The following is a 14,151-nucleotide window of genomic DNA, read 5'->3' as shown; positions in this document are numbered from 1 at the left end:
GAATGTAGATAATCACTTTCAAAATATCAGTGGAAACAGTGAATAGAGCTCTGATTCCTGGGGGGGCAGAAGAGGCACTCATTTGTTTATAGCTGTCACTTCCCCTCACACCTCCCACATCCTCCTTTGTACTTTCTGGAATTGGTTTCTTCAGTTAATTGGTCCTGTACTACTTAATCGGTGTTTATATACCTATGAACTCCTGGAAATCTGGCAGGGAATAAATCATTTGGATGCTAATTGCCTGCAGTCCTGTCTTTTCCTGAACTGAATATGCACAGATTTTCCCGCAAGGCTTGGATTTCAGTTTTTCCCGGAGGAGAACTTTGGGGAGCTTGCCAGTAGATGTCTCTGTTGCCTACAGGACTTGGCCTCCTTTAAGGGAAGCCTAGGGTAAACCACAAGCCTTAGCAGCCTCCTGAAGTTCAAAAAACTATGCGATTTTCACTGGGAATAACACCTCGTGGTTTGTAATCAGTGTACAGGAGTAATTTCTCTGACATCGTGGCATTGTTGCACTGATTAATTTGGCTCTTGTCAGGCATGCTATTTGAGATTAGGTGGGACTTTTTAGCACAGGTGAGAGTGGCTTCCATTATCAGTTGACAAACATCTTGAGAGGTTTCCAGTGTAGGTTTTCGTTCCTCAGGAAGATTGGAGTAGAATTTAGCCAACTAAGCCCAAAAGTTTGGTACTAAAATCCTGCAGCATATACTGCTTATGCATTATTTTTGCTATCAGTTGTGCAGGCAAATACAGTTCTGCCTCTCTGCACACCCAAAAGAACTTGAGTTTTGACCCAAGTTCATCAGCTGGTGCACATCCACTTCACATTGCTTCTAGAGGCTCTAGAGAGTGCTGTCAGGGTCTGACATGTGGCACAGGCCTGGCAGCTCCCCTGTTCACATCCTGTCCCTGTTATGCACTAATTTCATGACTAGAGCATGTTCCTAGTGAGGCATCAAGGGAGGACCTTGATTTTCAGTCCATGCTTCAAAACTATTCAGGCATGTTAACCAATGCCTGTTGAATTCAGAATATGTAAAAAAGCCTTGAAGTAGAGTCTGAAATGCAGATTTCTCAAATGAGGACCCTAATTCATAGGTTGGCATGTCGTGGCCCCTTTGCTCTCTCCTTCTGAGCTAAATAATCTCTAATTAATTTCTGCTCAGAGAAGTAATCTTAAAAAGAAGGACAGATGGTGTCCAAGCTCTGGATGAGTCTGCTATCAAGGCTTTTTGGTTGCTCTGCAGAGAAACAGAGCTTTGCTGTAGTTAATTTTCTGCTTTGGATGCTAGTTTTGTCTTCAGCCATTGAATAGGGAAATTAGGTAGTCAGTACTGTAGCATCCGAGTTGCCTCCTTGTTCTAGTCTTACCCTCTTTGTGGCTTACTTCACACCTCTCTCCCCCTTCCTGATAACTGAGTCATTGTGAGGACAAATCCATAAATATTTAGTTGGCACTCTGAAGTTTTGAAGGTGTTTGCCTGAGAAATAAGTCGCCAATAAGGGAGATGTAATAATGTTACTTGTGTTCTTTGGCGAGGAGCCCAGATGAAGAAACAGTACTCTGTGCAGGGCAAGGTTGGATTTTCCTGTGATACCTTGCTAAATCCCCAGGTGCTTCTGAGCCTGACAGAGACGGGCAATGAGGGCAGCTGGGGCCAAAGCATCTCATTGGCACAGTGTGAGTGTTGCTGCACCGGAGGCGGCAGAAGGAGGAAGTAGCGGCAGCTCTTCGTGGAAGGAGGAGGATGAAGAGTTAGCAGCAGCAGTTCTTCTAGCTAGGGTGCAAGGGGCCTGTTTCCTTGGAAGAAAGGAATCCATGAATGGGGGAAAGAGTGGTAGCTGATGCTTGTGAGATACCATGGGCGTGCAAAGGGGAGTTACTAGCTGCGTAGAATGGTGATCAGATCTGACACAGGATCACACTGCAGCCTCCTTGGCTTCGTACACTACAGTAAAGCGCTGCCAGATGTTTTTGAAACTCAGCCAGCTTGTTATTTATTCAGTATAGTAGTGAAATGTTTGTTGTTTGCAGCTGTTGAAAGAAACAACTTAATGAGACTTGCTCAGACCATACCGTTTACACCAGTCCAGCTCTTTGGTGAGTACCAACTTCCTGGTTATGTTTTTTGCTTTATAAATAATCAGTGCATTATCTTTTTAAAGACTGTGTTTGAGAAATTTCCTTGGATTAACTTCAGCAGTTCTTCTTTTCTAAAAGAGATGAACCAGGGTGGAATTGTAGTCATGCAGTAATTTAGGGACTTTTGGAGGTCATCTGGTACAACTCCCTTTGTGGCCAATTCAGATCAGGTTGCTGAGGGCCTGTCCAATTGCATTTTGAATATATCTATAAATGAAACTTCCTCAGCTTCACCGGACAACCTCTTCCAGTGTTTGACTGACTTCAATGTGAACCTAGTATTTTTCCCAGTATTTGTTGGGTTTTCCCTTGCAGTAGCTTGTATCTGTTGGCATTTGTGTGATTACTGTCAACCTCAGAGATGAGTCTAATTCCATCTTCTTTATAACTATCATTAGGATAGCAGAAGAAAACAAAAAGATTCCCCTTAACGTTAATACCTGCATTGTGTCTCTGTTTGTCTCTCTCACACACACACACATGCAGATACATGTATATGATATCCCATCAAGAAGAAAACCAGGTATTGGTTGAAAGGGCATTACTCCTGTTCCTGGTACAGAAGACTTGTAGTGTACTAATGAAAAAGAACTGTGCTGTAACTGAAGAGCGATAGAGAATAATACATAAATTGTTTGGAAGAGTTCTGAAATTAGTGTGCAGTATTAGCTTACAGCAGCAGAAGCTCTGCCTCTAGACACTTGAGATCTAGGAGCCTTCTTTTCAATGGGTGGAATATTTTGTTTCACAGCAACTAATTGCTGATACTTGAAGCATCTTAGGATTTCTTGGGACCAGATTGCTGCAAATAATTAATATAGCTATGAGCATATTGAACATTCTAATCTTTGAAACTCCCAGGAGACACCTTTCTAGGTATTAAATTGTCAAAAGGTAATAAAATGAAGAATTAATGTAAGATTAAAAAATGTGTCTAGTTATAGTATCTTTATTCAAGTGTTTGTCTTTTATATAAGACACTGGCTTTTCTGTTGCTTTATTTTAAATTAAAATGTGCACAAATTCTGGTATTCAACAGCTTCTACGTTTTTGCTAACTGGTGAAGGTAGGCTTGGGAGCAGGGAAGAAATCCACTAACCTGAATCCAGTTGGTTCTTCCTTATGCCATTCTTTGCCATTTTGCAGATGTAGTTACCTCATCACACTTGCCAGTGAAAACCTGTTTCTTATGAATTAACATTGCAAATAATGTGAGTTGCAAGAAGGAAAGCCAGGTTTAAAAAACCACTTTTCTATTAGTTTACAAATGATGGCAACAGAAAGGCGTCTCGTTTACGCTGCAAGAGAGGAATTCTATTACAACTATATAGGGAAGCAGAGCGCGACTGAGTTAAAGCTCGCCAAGTTTGTTCTGCTTTCAGAAAAATGTTATTAGCAGAGCAGAACATCTGAAATTTTCTGCAGTACAAATAGCATTGGAATTTCTAGGAAAAAGATAAATCTTAGTTTAAAACGCCAAAAATGTAATCTTCCTGTTAATTTGCTTTAGCTTGTTCTCCTAAGATTCCTTTCTCCAGGGAACGTCATGTCCTTTTCAATCTAATTTCCCTGGCTCACCATGGCCAAGTCACCACTTTTGAAACAATTCAGCTGTCTGTTTGGGTCAAAAGGTGGCACTCTCCAGCCCTTTAATTTTGTAGTCAATGACTATTACAAGCTGTGTGTGTTTGTTTGCCTTGTTTATTTGTTTTTTGTTTTGTTAAGCACAATTACAAGGAAAATACCGTGAGTGTTCCATGGATCTTGATTAACTTAAAACAAGTCTTACTAAAAATTCCCTTTCCACATAAGTACATAAACAGAGGGAGCCACACTCAGGGTATTTAAAGTTCATACACTGAATGGTAGCCCTTTAAAAATACGTACTTTTAAAGCTCAACCATCTTTAAGTACTTAAAAAAGCTGTGGCAAATGAGATTGATTTATAGAGACCAGAATATCAATGGCTTTTTTTGTGTGGAAGTGTGCAGGAGGTCTTAAATTCATCTCTGTTTAGAGGCTTACTACAAGCTCTTTGGACCACTTACGTTATCACAGGAGATCTTGAGCGGAACGTATGTAGTAAGTGGTGTAAATTTAGGCTGGGGAAGTTTTCACACAGATGAATAGTAATGATAAAAAAGCTCTCTTTTAAAGTGTGGCTTACAAAGGTATGTGAGGTGGTATGTTGTTTTGAGATACCAAATCAAAATGCAGTTCTCTCCTGTTTCTTCAATGTGTGACTTCTGCTAACAAAACTTCCTTTTATTTAAGCTGGAGAGGAAGTGACGGTCTATCAGCTAGAGGAAAGTTCACCTACGAACCTTGATAAAAGCATGTCTTCCTGGTCCCAGCGTGGTATGGCTGCAATGATCCAAGTCTTGTCGCGGGAGGAGATGGATGGGGGTCTGCGGAGGGCCATGAAGGTCATTTGTACTTGGTCTGAGAATGACGTATTAAAGTTGGGACAAGTATTTATTGTGAAGTCTTTTCTGCCAGAAGTGGTTCAGACTTGGCAAAAGATCTTTCATGATGGCACAGTGTTACATCTCTGCCTGAGGGTGAGTTCAGACCTGAAGGCACACTGACTGGTCTAGTCTGATGTGTCTTAAATGTTACACTGCTTACATGTGAATGTCTTCAGCATGGCTGACATGTGGTTTGATGTCATCTTTTAGAAAGGAAAAAGGTTTTGAGGAAGGTATATCTCCCATTTGTAAACAGTATACAATCAGGCATTAGTTTGTTTGTTTGTTTGTTTGTTTGTTTTTGACAAGTTCATGGCACCTTTCTTCATGAAAATGGAAGTCATGTTTATAACATTATTTTTTTCAGGAGATCCAACAGCAAAGGGCTGCCCAGAAATTAATCTATACCTTCAATCAAGTGAAGCCTCATACTATTCCCTATACTCCAAGGTAAAATTGCTGTCTTTAAGTATTAGGTGCCAAAGGTTTTTCTTCTCAGCTGTGTCCCAGGTCTAGTGCAGCCTTTTTTTCCATAGTCGGTTGAAATAGCTGCTGTTTAGACAGTCTAATGATAGTTAATCAACTTTTTAAGAGGAAAGGTAGGTAGCTTTGCACTTTGTCTTCATAGCTACATGTGATGGCAAAATAAGTTTCTTCATAAAGCTGTTCCTTAGACTTAATCAAGAATTGCCTTTTATACAATTAACATAAGATAATTTGATATAGCTCATTTACAGTGGGCTGGAGTAAATCAGATTATGTTGTTTGTTCATAAACCATACTTTCTGATCAAGTGCTTTGTTTTGAGAGTTATCAAACCGAGAAAGCCTTTGTGCTTTGTGTCTACCATTTGGTACCTCCTGCTGTTCAAAATGCTCCAGCTAGGGAAGATGTGTCCTCCTTTTTGGTATATTTGCTTTGCATCATGCTGTGTGCTGACTGTGAGGATGTTCATTACCTTGCCAGCTCCTGATAGACAACATTTATATCTACAGGTTCCTGGAAGTTTTCCTCATCTACTGCCATTCGGCAAACCAGTGGCTGACCATTGAGAAGTACATGACTGGCGAGTTTCGGAAATACAACAATAACAACGGAGACGAGATTACTCCCAGCAGCTTGCTGGAAGAGCTGATGCTGGCCTTCTCTCACTGGACCTACGTGTACACCCGTGGGGAGCTCCTTGTCCTGGATTTGCAAGGTGACTGCTATCATGGGATCACCATTTGAAACCCAATGAAAAGCAATTCTCTCCAAAGAGAATTTAATACTGAGGAATGCGACAAATTCTGTTCTCATCTACATGCTGGCAAAGCTCAGGAAACCCCTGGATGTCTGTTGTACGGCACTGATAAATGAGTATCCACAGAAACACACTGGATTAATGTAGGTGTAATGGGAAAAATAATTTGGCTTCAAATACATCTAGGCTGAATGGGCAAAAAACCAATTGATAAAGTGTGCAGAAACATTTCAGCCAACTCCAAAAAAACACTCCATAGTTAAGGTGTTTTTATTTTTATTAAGATATATAAATCATACAGAGATTCAAGCATACCTATGTGCATATGCACACTTAACGTATGTGTATATCTGTCAGAAGAGTGTGAACTATCTGTATTTTTTTATTTTTCATATTAATAAATCTGTAAGCAGTTTACATAAGCTGCAAGCCTTGAATGGTATTCACAAAGTCTGGTGACTCCTTCAAAGAGCATGTGATCACTTTACTGTACATATGTAAGTGGGAACATGGCATATTTTAAAGAGATAAAACAGTTGACAATGTTCAGAAGATGAACAGTACCCATCAAACAGTATAAACACTATTGTTTGTCATTTCTGTCAAGGGAAATGTGTATGGGTAGACAGTGACTTAACATATTTATATTTTACAGCACCCAGAAGCTGTGAATTACCAAAAGACATGCTTATTATGCAAAATAAACCTATAATTCCATCCTTGCCTTCATTTGGTTTTAGCTGCACATGAAAAAAAATACAGAAAGAGTAAGTGTGTCTTCACCAGAGCCTACTAGAATTTGTCTGAAGTTTGCTTAGGTTTATTATACAACTCTTGACAGTTCCAGAGCAACTGTGTTGGCTCAAACATGGAGAATTTAAACATCTATGTAAATCTCATCAAGACTGGAGCTTCAGTTTCCATCACAAACATACTGAAATCTGCTCTAGTTTTGACCTCATGTTTATCTTGTAGTTCTCTAATCTGGAGTTTAGGAAAAATGCAAGGGCTGCTCCCTTTGGAGTTCTAATAAGATTAATCTCTATTACCATTTACTGTATAATACCAGGGCCATCTCCTCATACATATAGACCACATTTTGTCTAATTTACACCAACTGAAATGACCTTCATTGAAGAGTATTGCAATTTGGGGGCATTTCAATCACAATATGCTATTTCCATAATCTGTACTGGTGTTCGTTGAAGAATATAAACTTACCATTAGTGGCCTATTGAAATACAAATAATTGCATATCATATGATCATAGACTTTTTTCATTAGTGTAAGAGCACAATGATTTCCTCCGATACAAGAAACGAGGTTTTTGGTAAAATGGTAGTATGTGATCAGTTTGAGGAAAACTGCAATATAGGTATCAGCATTCAGGTATCATAATGAAATTATTTATTTAATAGGCTTCCATGGCCACTCAGAAGGAAAAAGGGATAACCAACCAAAGCATCTGCAAATCACAAAGCTGTGGCTTGTTGTGTTTGTTACCTTGAAGAGAACGTGTATCTGAGAGTAGATCTATTGATGTCAGTAAGAGTCACATCTGATTCATACCTTTATTCCAACTTAAACAGCAGTCTAACAGTTAGTCACATTTTGCTTAGTTGAGCTTCAGCATAATATTTAGTGCATTTGCATAAGCCTTCCGTCTACGTATAAATAAACCTCAAAGCAGCTGAAGTCAGGACTGTAATAAGAATGATACTTAACAGATTTTTATACTCGTAGCATTTTCTTTTTAACTCATGACCACTTTAACTATGACACTTTATGTTCTACAAAGAAAATGGATAATTACATTTTTGTTAAGTGCCAGATTATGAAATCGTGACTATCTTCCTTTGTAACACACACTGTTGATTTTCTTGTAGGTGTTGGGGAAAACCTTACAGATCCATCTGTGATTAAACCTGAAGACAAAAGGTAGGTTTCTTTCTGTTGAAATTTATCATTCACTTCAGACTTTCTGCCAACAGTCTGTATATTTATGGTGTTCTTTATGTTCTGTGTAAGAGATTTAATTATTTTTCACATAGTGTTTGGGTTAAATGAAGGTATGATGGCAACTACGTCCTCTGCTGTCTTTGGAGGACTGTGGACTTGGGGGACTGTAAGTGTCCCGGCTCCCATCATGTAGTGGGCGGTGTATGAAAGGTGGGGAGAGCCTGTGTTGCTGTGCTAGGAGCATAGGAGTTTTCCAGGGCTATGCAGGGAGAGCAGGAATGGGAGACAGAAGACCCTGTAAGTCTCTTCAGAAATTTGCACCAAAGGAAGTCATCAGTAACTTAAATGTGGCAGTCTGGTTTCCCCTACCTGGTGGGGCACTCCTTCATGGACTATATGGGACCACAATGGCTTAAGAGGATGAGGAGAGGACCTCTGGATCTCTGATCTTTCCGATAGGTCCTAGTGGTGCATTTAAGCATACTGCACATTACAATCTCAGAGGCGTGATACGAATATGGTAAATTGTGTGGAAAGTTACAAAAACTAGAGAGACTACACATAAGTAGCAGTCTGCCTTCATTCACCAAATTTCAGAATCAGAACCATGGCCATTCTCCCATCCTGCAACCTTACTCCTCGCTGGTATTTGCTGTAGCGAGAGGAGAAGCAGTAGTGTTGATGGTTGCTGTCCTGCAGGGTCCTCTTCTCTGCGGAGTCTTCCTAAACCCACACGTCTCTCCAGCTGTGCCCTGGCATCCCCGCCCCTCCACTGTCTTGTGCTCAGCTTGGCTCCCTCTTGCTCAGCGCATGTCATCTTATTGAAGGGATGGATCCTGTTTGGAAGGAAGGAAGATATAAATATGAATAGTCTGATTTAGTACAAAGGGCAATTAACTATAGAAATATCAGATGACTTGCCTAGAACTTAGAACAAGCCAATTTTGGAAGCAGGTTCTTAGTTTTGAGACCAATATTAATATTTCATTAATAAGATTAGTAATAAATGACTTTTAATGTTGTATGAATGTTTAATTATGAATGTAGGTGTATTGGCCATATAATATTTATTTTGGAAGCAACATCAAAAATATGCTGAGCAGTGACAAAGTCACTTTGTTGCTCACAGTGACGAAGTCTTTGCCTTAAGTAGGTCATAGGACCGTGACAAAAGCATAAGGATAGCTTAGGATAGACAGGCAGAGAGGTCAATCATGTAGTTGTTCACTAGATTTTAGCAAACATTTTTTAGGTATTGCTACACATGTATAAAAGTTTGGTTTACTACTGTTCAAGTGGATTTTTTATGTCAGTGGTAGCATAAACCGTCAGAGTTATTACTGAAAACTGCAGCCAGTCATTGACCACAGTACTTCACATGGCAACTCAGCTTATCCTCTTTAAAATAGGAATAATATTTATCTACATTATCTTGAAGCTTATGTTTATTAGTGTCCTTCTGGATTATTTTTGTCATTAAATAATTTTGCCATGCTTACTAAAATTTGATCACACAGATCTTGTTTTCAGAACTTTTTGTTGTTTTGTTTTTTATCATCTGCAAAACAGGCAAGTCCTGGTTAAAAAGCAAGTGTTGATTAATTAATCAAAACCAGCTTGATCTTCTTATGTTCAGGGAAATCTTCAGAACAGCAAGTTGTGAAACTATATTGTTTTGATTCAGGGATCTAAAGGAATAGGGCAGTGAAACCATGGATGGATTCTGTAAGCAGCTAGCAGATACCCAGTTCTAAGAAACACTTTCTAAAATAGTAATAACAATAACAATGCAAAAGCACTGTCTTTGCTCTAACCTTCATTTGCTCACAAGAGAAACATTTCTGGCAGTAGCAAGATCTCTTTTAAGTTTTCATTTGTAGATAAGATCCTTAATCAAAACCTGTGCGCTGCCTCAAAAGTTGCTTTGAGCTCACGTTCTCTTAGAAGCCCGGGAGAAAATAGATGGCATCTGACTGACAGGGCTGATTCAAATTTTAGCACTACTTATAGTTAAATTATTTATGTTTTGCTTCTTTAATTCCATTGATTTAGTGGCTCATGTCATCATCTTGTAATGAGTCTTTTCTTTCATGCGTCTTGCATGCTGTCTTGATATGGACTTTGTAATGGCAAAATGTCCCCTCTAGCTCTGTGACAGTGCATTGTGTCTTGGTTTTATCTACAGTACCAAGATTTGTTTGGAAAGTATGCCTGATACTGTGACATCTCAGACAGATCCTGAGCTGATGTAAATCAGTTGTAAGTTCATGGATATTTAACATCAATTGAAGATCGGGCCATGTGCACTGCACAGGATATATGAAGTGATAAAATGATGCAGTTATAATGTTCATGAAAAGATTTCCTTTAAAAGCAGAAGTAATCAGGCACAGCAGCAAGGTCATGACACAGTGCAGTCCCTGCAGACTCCTGTACTGCCCAAACATTGGGAAGAATTGCCTCATAAGCGGTACTCTGGATGCTCTTTTTAAGCGTGTGCTACTTGCCAAATCCACAATAAAGTCCACGTGGGTAAAGCTTTCACAGACACCAGGTGCAGAGTGTCTGTAGAGCAAGTTCAGAGATAAGGAAAATAGTGGGCTGAGTTTTAAATTGGAAAGAACTGATGCATTAGGCCTGCTGAGAGAGGTGAGAAAAAGGGCGCTGGCAGTCAAAAATCTCATTATGAATATGTGAAAAGGAGGAGTCAGATGCTAGATGCTAGGTCTCTTACTCTCCCTTTTGAAAGCTCTCAAGCAGATAGTGTTGGGCTGAAGGGTTTAGTAATGACTGAAGACCATGAAGACTGAAGCTACTCATTGGCATGTGTTTTGAAGAACAAATCTATTGAATATTTACCAAGCTGAGCACTTCCAGCCAAACAATTTACAGTTGAATTGCTACCAGTAGACAAAACATCTGCATGAACTGAACCTCTACTGCACAACTGAAACAGGTGGATTGGGAGCTAAATCTACAAAACCATACTGAATGGTTTGGGCACCTTCCTGGAAAGGTGCTACTTGCCATGAAGCCCTCCACAGTCCTTTAGCTTCCGTCAGTAAAGCCCTGTACATGTCTTATTGTTTGCTTTGAGCCTTTGTAGCTCTGGACTACAAGGAGCACTTTTGCATCAGTACAGTCTGTGTTACCTGCCTGTTGGCCAGGACCAGTCTGGTACAATCTGGTAGGCATTTGTGGAGCATAACTTCAGATGATCCAGAAGATAGATAGTCTTTAGTGTCTGCCAGAAATTAGAGAGATACTAAGCTTTCTATAGTAGTTTTGGCTAATCATTGCTTTTCTCCTGTGTAAAAAGGGAGAGTGGCATAAAGAACTGCTTTCTTTAGAGAGAATATATTTTGTTAGTGTGGATTACAGATAGATTTGAGAGAGTTAAAATCTTTTTCTGTAGCTTCTCAGAGCTGTAATTGATTTAAGATTTTAAAATGTGTTGTTTCCACTCTGCATATCATTAAAATAAAATACTAGTATTCATAAAGTTTCTTTGGAAGTGTTTCTTGTGTGCTGTGTTCTGTGATATCTAGAATGTCAATTAAATTCTTGAGAATAATGGTGGAGCAATATTAAAATTAATGAATACTGATCTTTCAGACTACATTAAGAATTTGTTATAATTATGTGGTACTTCTAATACATGTGTGGACATAGCTTGCTTCTGTTTGTAATTGTGTCAGCTTCATTCAGAATATGCAATACACTTCCACAAATGGATCCCCTAGTAACGTTGCTGAATTGGCCTGAGTGCAGACACATGGAAATGAGCATAAGAAGCAGCCAATAAATTTTAAAGCTTTGCTTGTCAGCAGTGTTTTTTTTTTCTGTGCTGCATGTTGATGTGAGTAGGGCTCTGCTTGCTTTTGGCTTTCTGTTCTTAAATAAAGTTAACGTAAATCCGTGCTAGCTCTGGTTTGTTCCCAGGTGCCTACCATCAGAACTGGAACCAAACCATTTGGTTGATGAGAATGAGCAGTGGCTGCAACAGAGTCACTCAGATTCTGGTGTATGTTGTCTAAATGTCACTGTGCCCAAATTTTCTTGAGCATTTTAGTAGGAACTGTTGGGTCTGTTCTGTCGCCCTTTAGAGCATCTCTGTGATGCAGCAGGAAGGAAAAAGTACTGTGGGGTATATGTAGGCTAATACTTTACCAGAACTGGCAATTTTTTTTGTCCCAGAGCTAAGAAACTTGTGATGTACGCTAAGCTTTGATTGTCTTTATACAAAAGGCTAACATCTCTGATTTAAAAAATAGAAAACATCATCATGTCCCTCCCTTACAATTGCCTTATTTTAAGTTCATTGATTATTTAATAATATTTCTTTTAGATCTGGAAAGATGGTATTTGGACCAGCAAACCTAGGAGAAGGTGCAATAAGAAACTTCATCACAAAGCATCGTTGTAACTCTTGCTGCAGGAGGCTGAAACTTCCTGGTATGCAAAGTAAAGATTAATTTTTAATCTGTGTATAACTTTTTAAGTGCAAGGCAGTAAAGACCTAGGTGTGCTATAAAGACAAAAACTAAAATTCTGTTGAGCTGAAAGATTAGAGCAGGCGCACTCTCTCTAGAAGAGAGAGTGTGCAAAGGCACACTCTGTGTGCAAAGACTCTGTGCAAAGGCAGATATGAGAATATTGCTTTTAGCTTGCTCTTTTGCCCAGCAACTGTGTAAGGGTTGGAGCCTATCAACCTGATGTTAGCATTCAGCACGAAAAATTCTACCCATTGAATTGTTTCCTTTGCTTTGCAAAATGGTAACTAATTTTTCCAGGGTCATCACTACAGATAACATCAGCAATAATTTTTAGAATGAGAAAGAGTAACGATCTAAAAATTGGCAATGCATTAGCTGCGGAAAAACTCGCTGGAGGTTTCATGGCCCTGCGATAGGGTCCTATACATTGCAGCCCTTACTTCTGCTTAGTTGGATTGCCTGTTGTTCATGTGAGATTTGATAGAATGTGCTTCTGTTTGATGTGGGGCAGATTTAAAAGACTAAAAGCCAAAACAGATTGTTATTCTGGATGAATTTCCACCCACCTATTTTTTTCTAGGGGAAAGCTCCTTCCTTTCAGTGCCTACATGGAGTAATAATTGCAGTTTGATTCTGAAACAGAAACTGCAGTGTTACTGTTTTTGATTATTTGTGTCTGTGGCAGCTAGAGATAATAGAGGGGAAAATCAGCTGAATGAATGCAGTCAGGAAAGGTTCATTCCTATCAGCTCACACCATTTTGGAGCCCCCCAGGGCTCTCATCCCCCTGGCTCTGATTTGCCCCACTGCAGTTTTTCTTCCTCCTGGAAACAGCTAAAGGCTGTCACCAGTCACTGGGTTGGACACTGCCTGGGGTGTACGTGCTTGTCAAACATTTACGTGGCTGCATCGTTGAATTTATTTTCTTGCCATAGATTTGAGAAGAAGTGACTACACCCTGGAAAGGGTCGGTCCAGCCTTTGAAATAGAAATGGGGACAAGCACCAGAGGAGCTGACGATGCAGACGAGCCTTTGGAGTATGACACGCGGCTGTGAAGTGGCGGCTGTGAGCAGTGCCCATGTGTTTGCGTGCTCGAAAACCTGCCCCTTATCACTGCCATGGGTCAGTCCAAAAGAAGAAAACACAGGTGTCTGAGTGCAGCATCTGTCTAACCTCAACAGACCCTGTAGGCAAGGAATAAAAAAAAATTATCTTTATTTACTCCCCTTCTGTGCTCTTGTGCTGGTCTTTCTCGTGCAGTTCAGTGAATTGCCAGGAGCAGGTCACCCCTGGATGAACTGTCTCATCAGTGTCTTTTTTTTTTCTGAAATGTGGATTATGGTTCCAGACTGTGCTTTCTTAGGAAAATGACTGTGACAAGCATACTTCCAAGGGGGAGTGATTTGATGTTTCTCTTTCTGCTCTTTAGTAAATAACTGAATGTATACGCACATGCAAATCAGTTTCAGAAGCAAAGCCCACTCAGCCCCATGCTCTCTTTTCCCTGGGCATAGGAGGCTCTCCAGAAAATTGCAGAAATATTGCTTTCTCTTTATTGTTGATTTTGGTACAGAGACAAACCAAGAATGTGAGAGTAATGAATCAGTGGTTTAAACAATAGTCACTGATATAGCAGGTAGACTGAAAAATTTTGTGGGACCTTCACCTTGAATTCCTTTCACATACCAAGAACAAGTTGAACAGTGAAGGGTTGGATTATTGGACCCACATTTTGAGTTGATGAAATTGATAAATCTACGATCTTTAATACAAACATAAAGAATAACTTTGAACGTGATTCAACTTTTAACCAGGAGCTGCCTTTCTTTATAAT

The 14,151-nt window shown here is 39.6% G+C and overlaps 1 protein-coding gene across 1 annotated transcript in view; it reads left to right on the top strand.

Annotated features, from left to right (window-relative positions):
* TRPM6 (transient receptor potential cation channel subfamily M member 6) overlaps positions 1 to 13,528 on the top strand; it is a 79,214-nt gene extending 65,686 nt beyond the window's left edge. Inside the window, exons 33-39 of the mRNA XM_075137079.1 lie at positions 2,042 to 2,107; positions 4,424 to 4,710; positions 4,985 to 5,067; positions 5,613 to 5,818; positions 7,747 to 7,798; positions 12,168 to 12,274; positions 13,251 to 13,528. Of these exons, the coding sequence (XP_074993180.1) occupies positions 2,042 to 2,107; positions 4,424 to 4,710; positions 4,985 to 5,067; positions 5,613 to 5,818; positions 7,747 to 7,798; positions 12,168 to 12,274; positions 13,251 to 13,372 (923 nt within the window). The 3' untranslated portion in view covers positions 13,373 to 13,528. The remainder of the gene's footprint in view (positions 1 to 2,041; positions 2,108 to 4,423; positions 4,711 to 4,984; positions 5,068 to 5,612; positions 5,819 to 7,746; positions 7,799 to 12,167; positions 12,275 to 13,250) is intronic.
* The last annotated feature ends 623 nt before the right edge of the window (positions 13,529 to 14,151 follow it).

This window comes from Calonectris borealis, chromosome Z, assembly GCF_964195595.1.
Source record: "Calonectris borealis chromosome Z, bCalBor7.hap1.2, whole genome shotgun sequence".
NCBI lineage: Eukaryota > Metazoa > Chordata > Aves > Procellariiformes > Procellariidae > Calonectris > Calonectris borealis.
The sequence above is the reverse complement of the archived record's forward strand: the minus strand, read 5'-3'. Positions and strand labels throughout refer to the sequence as shown.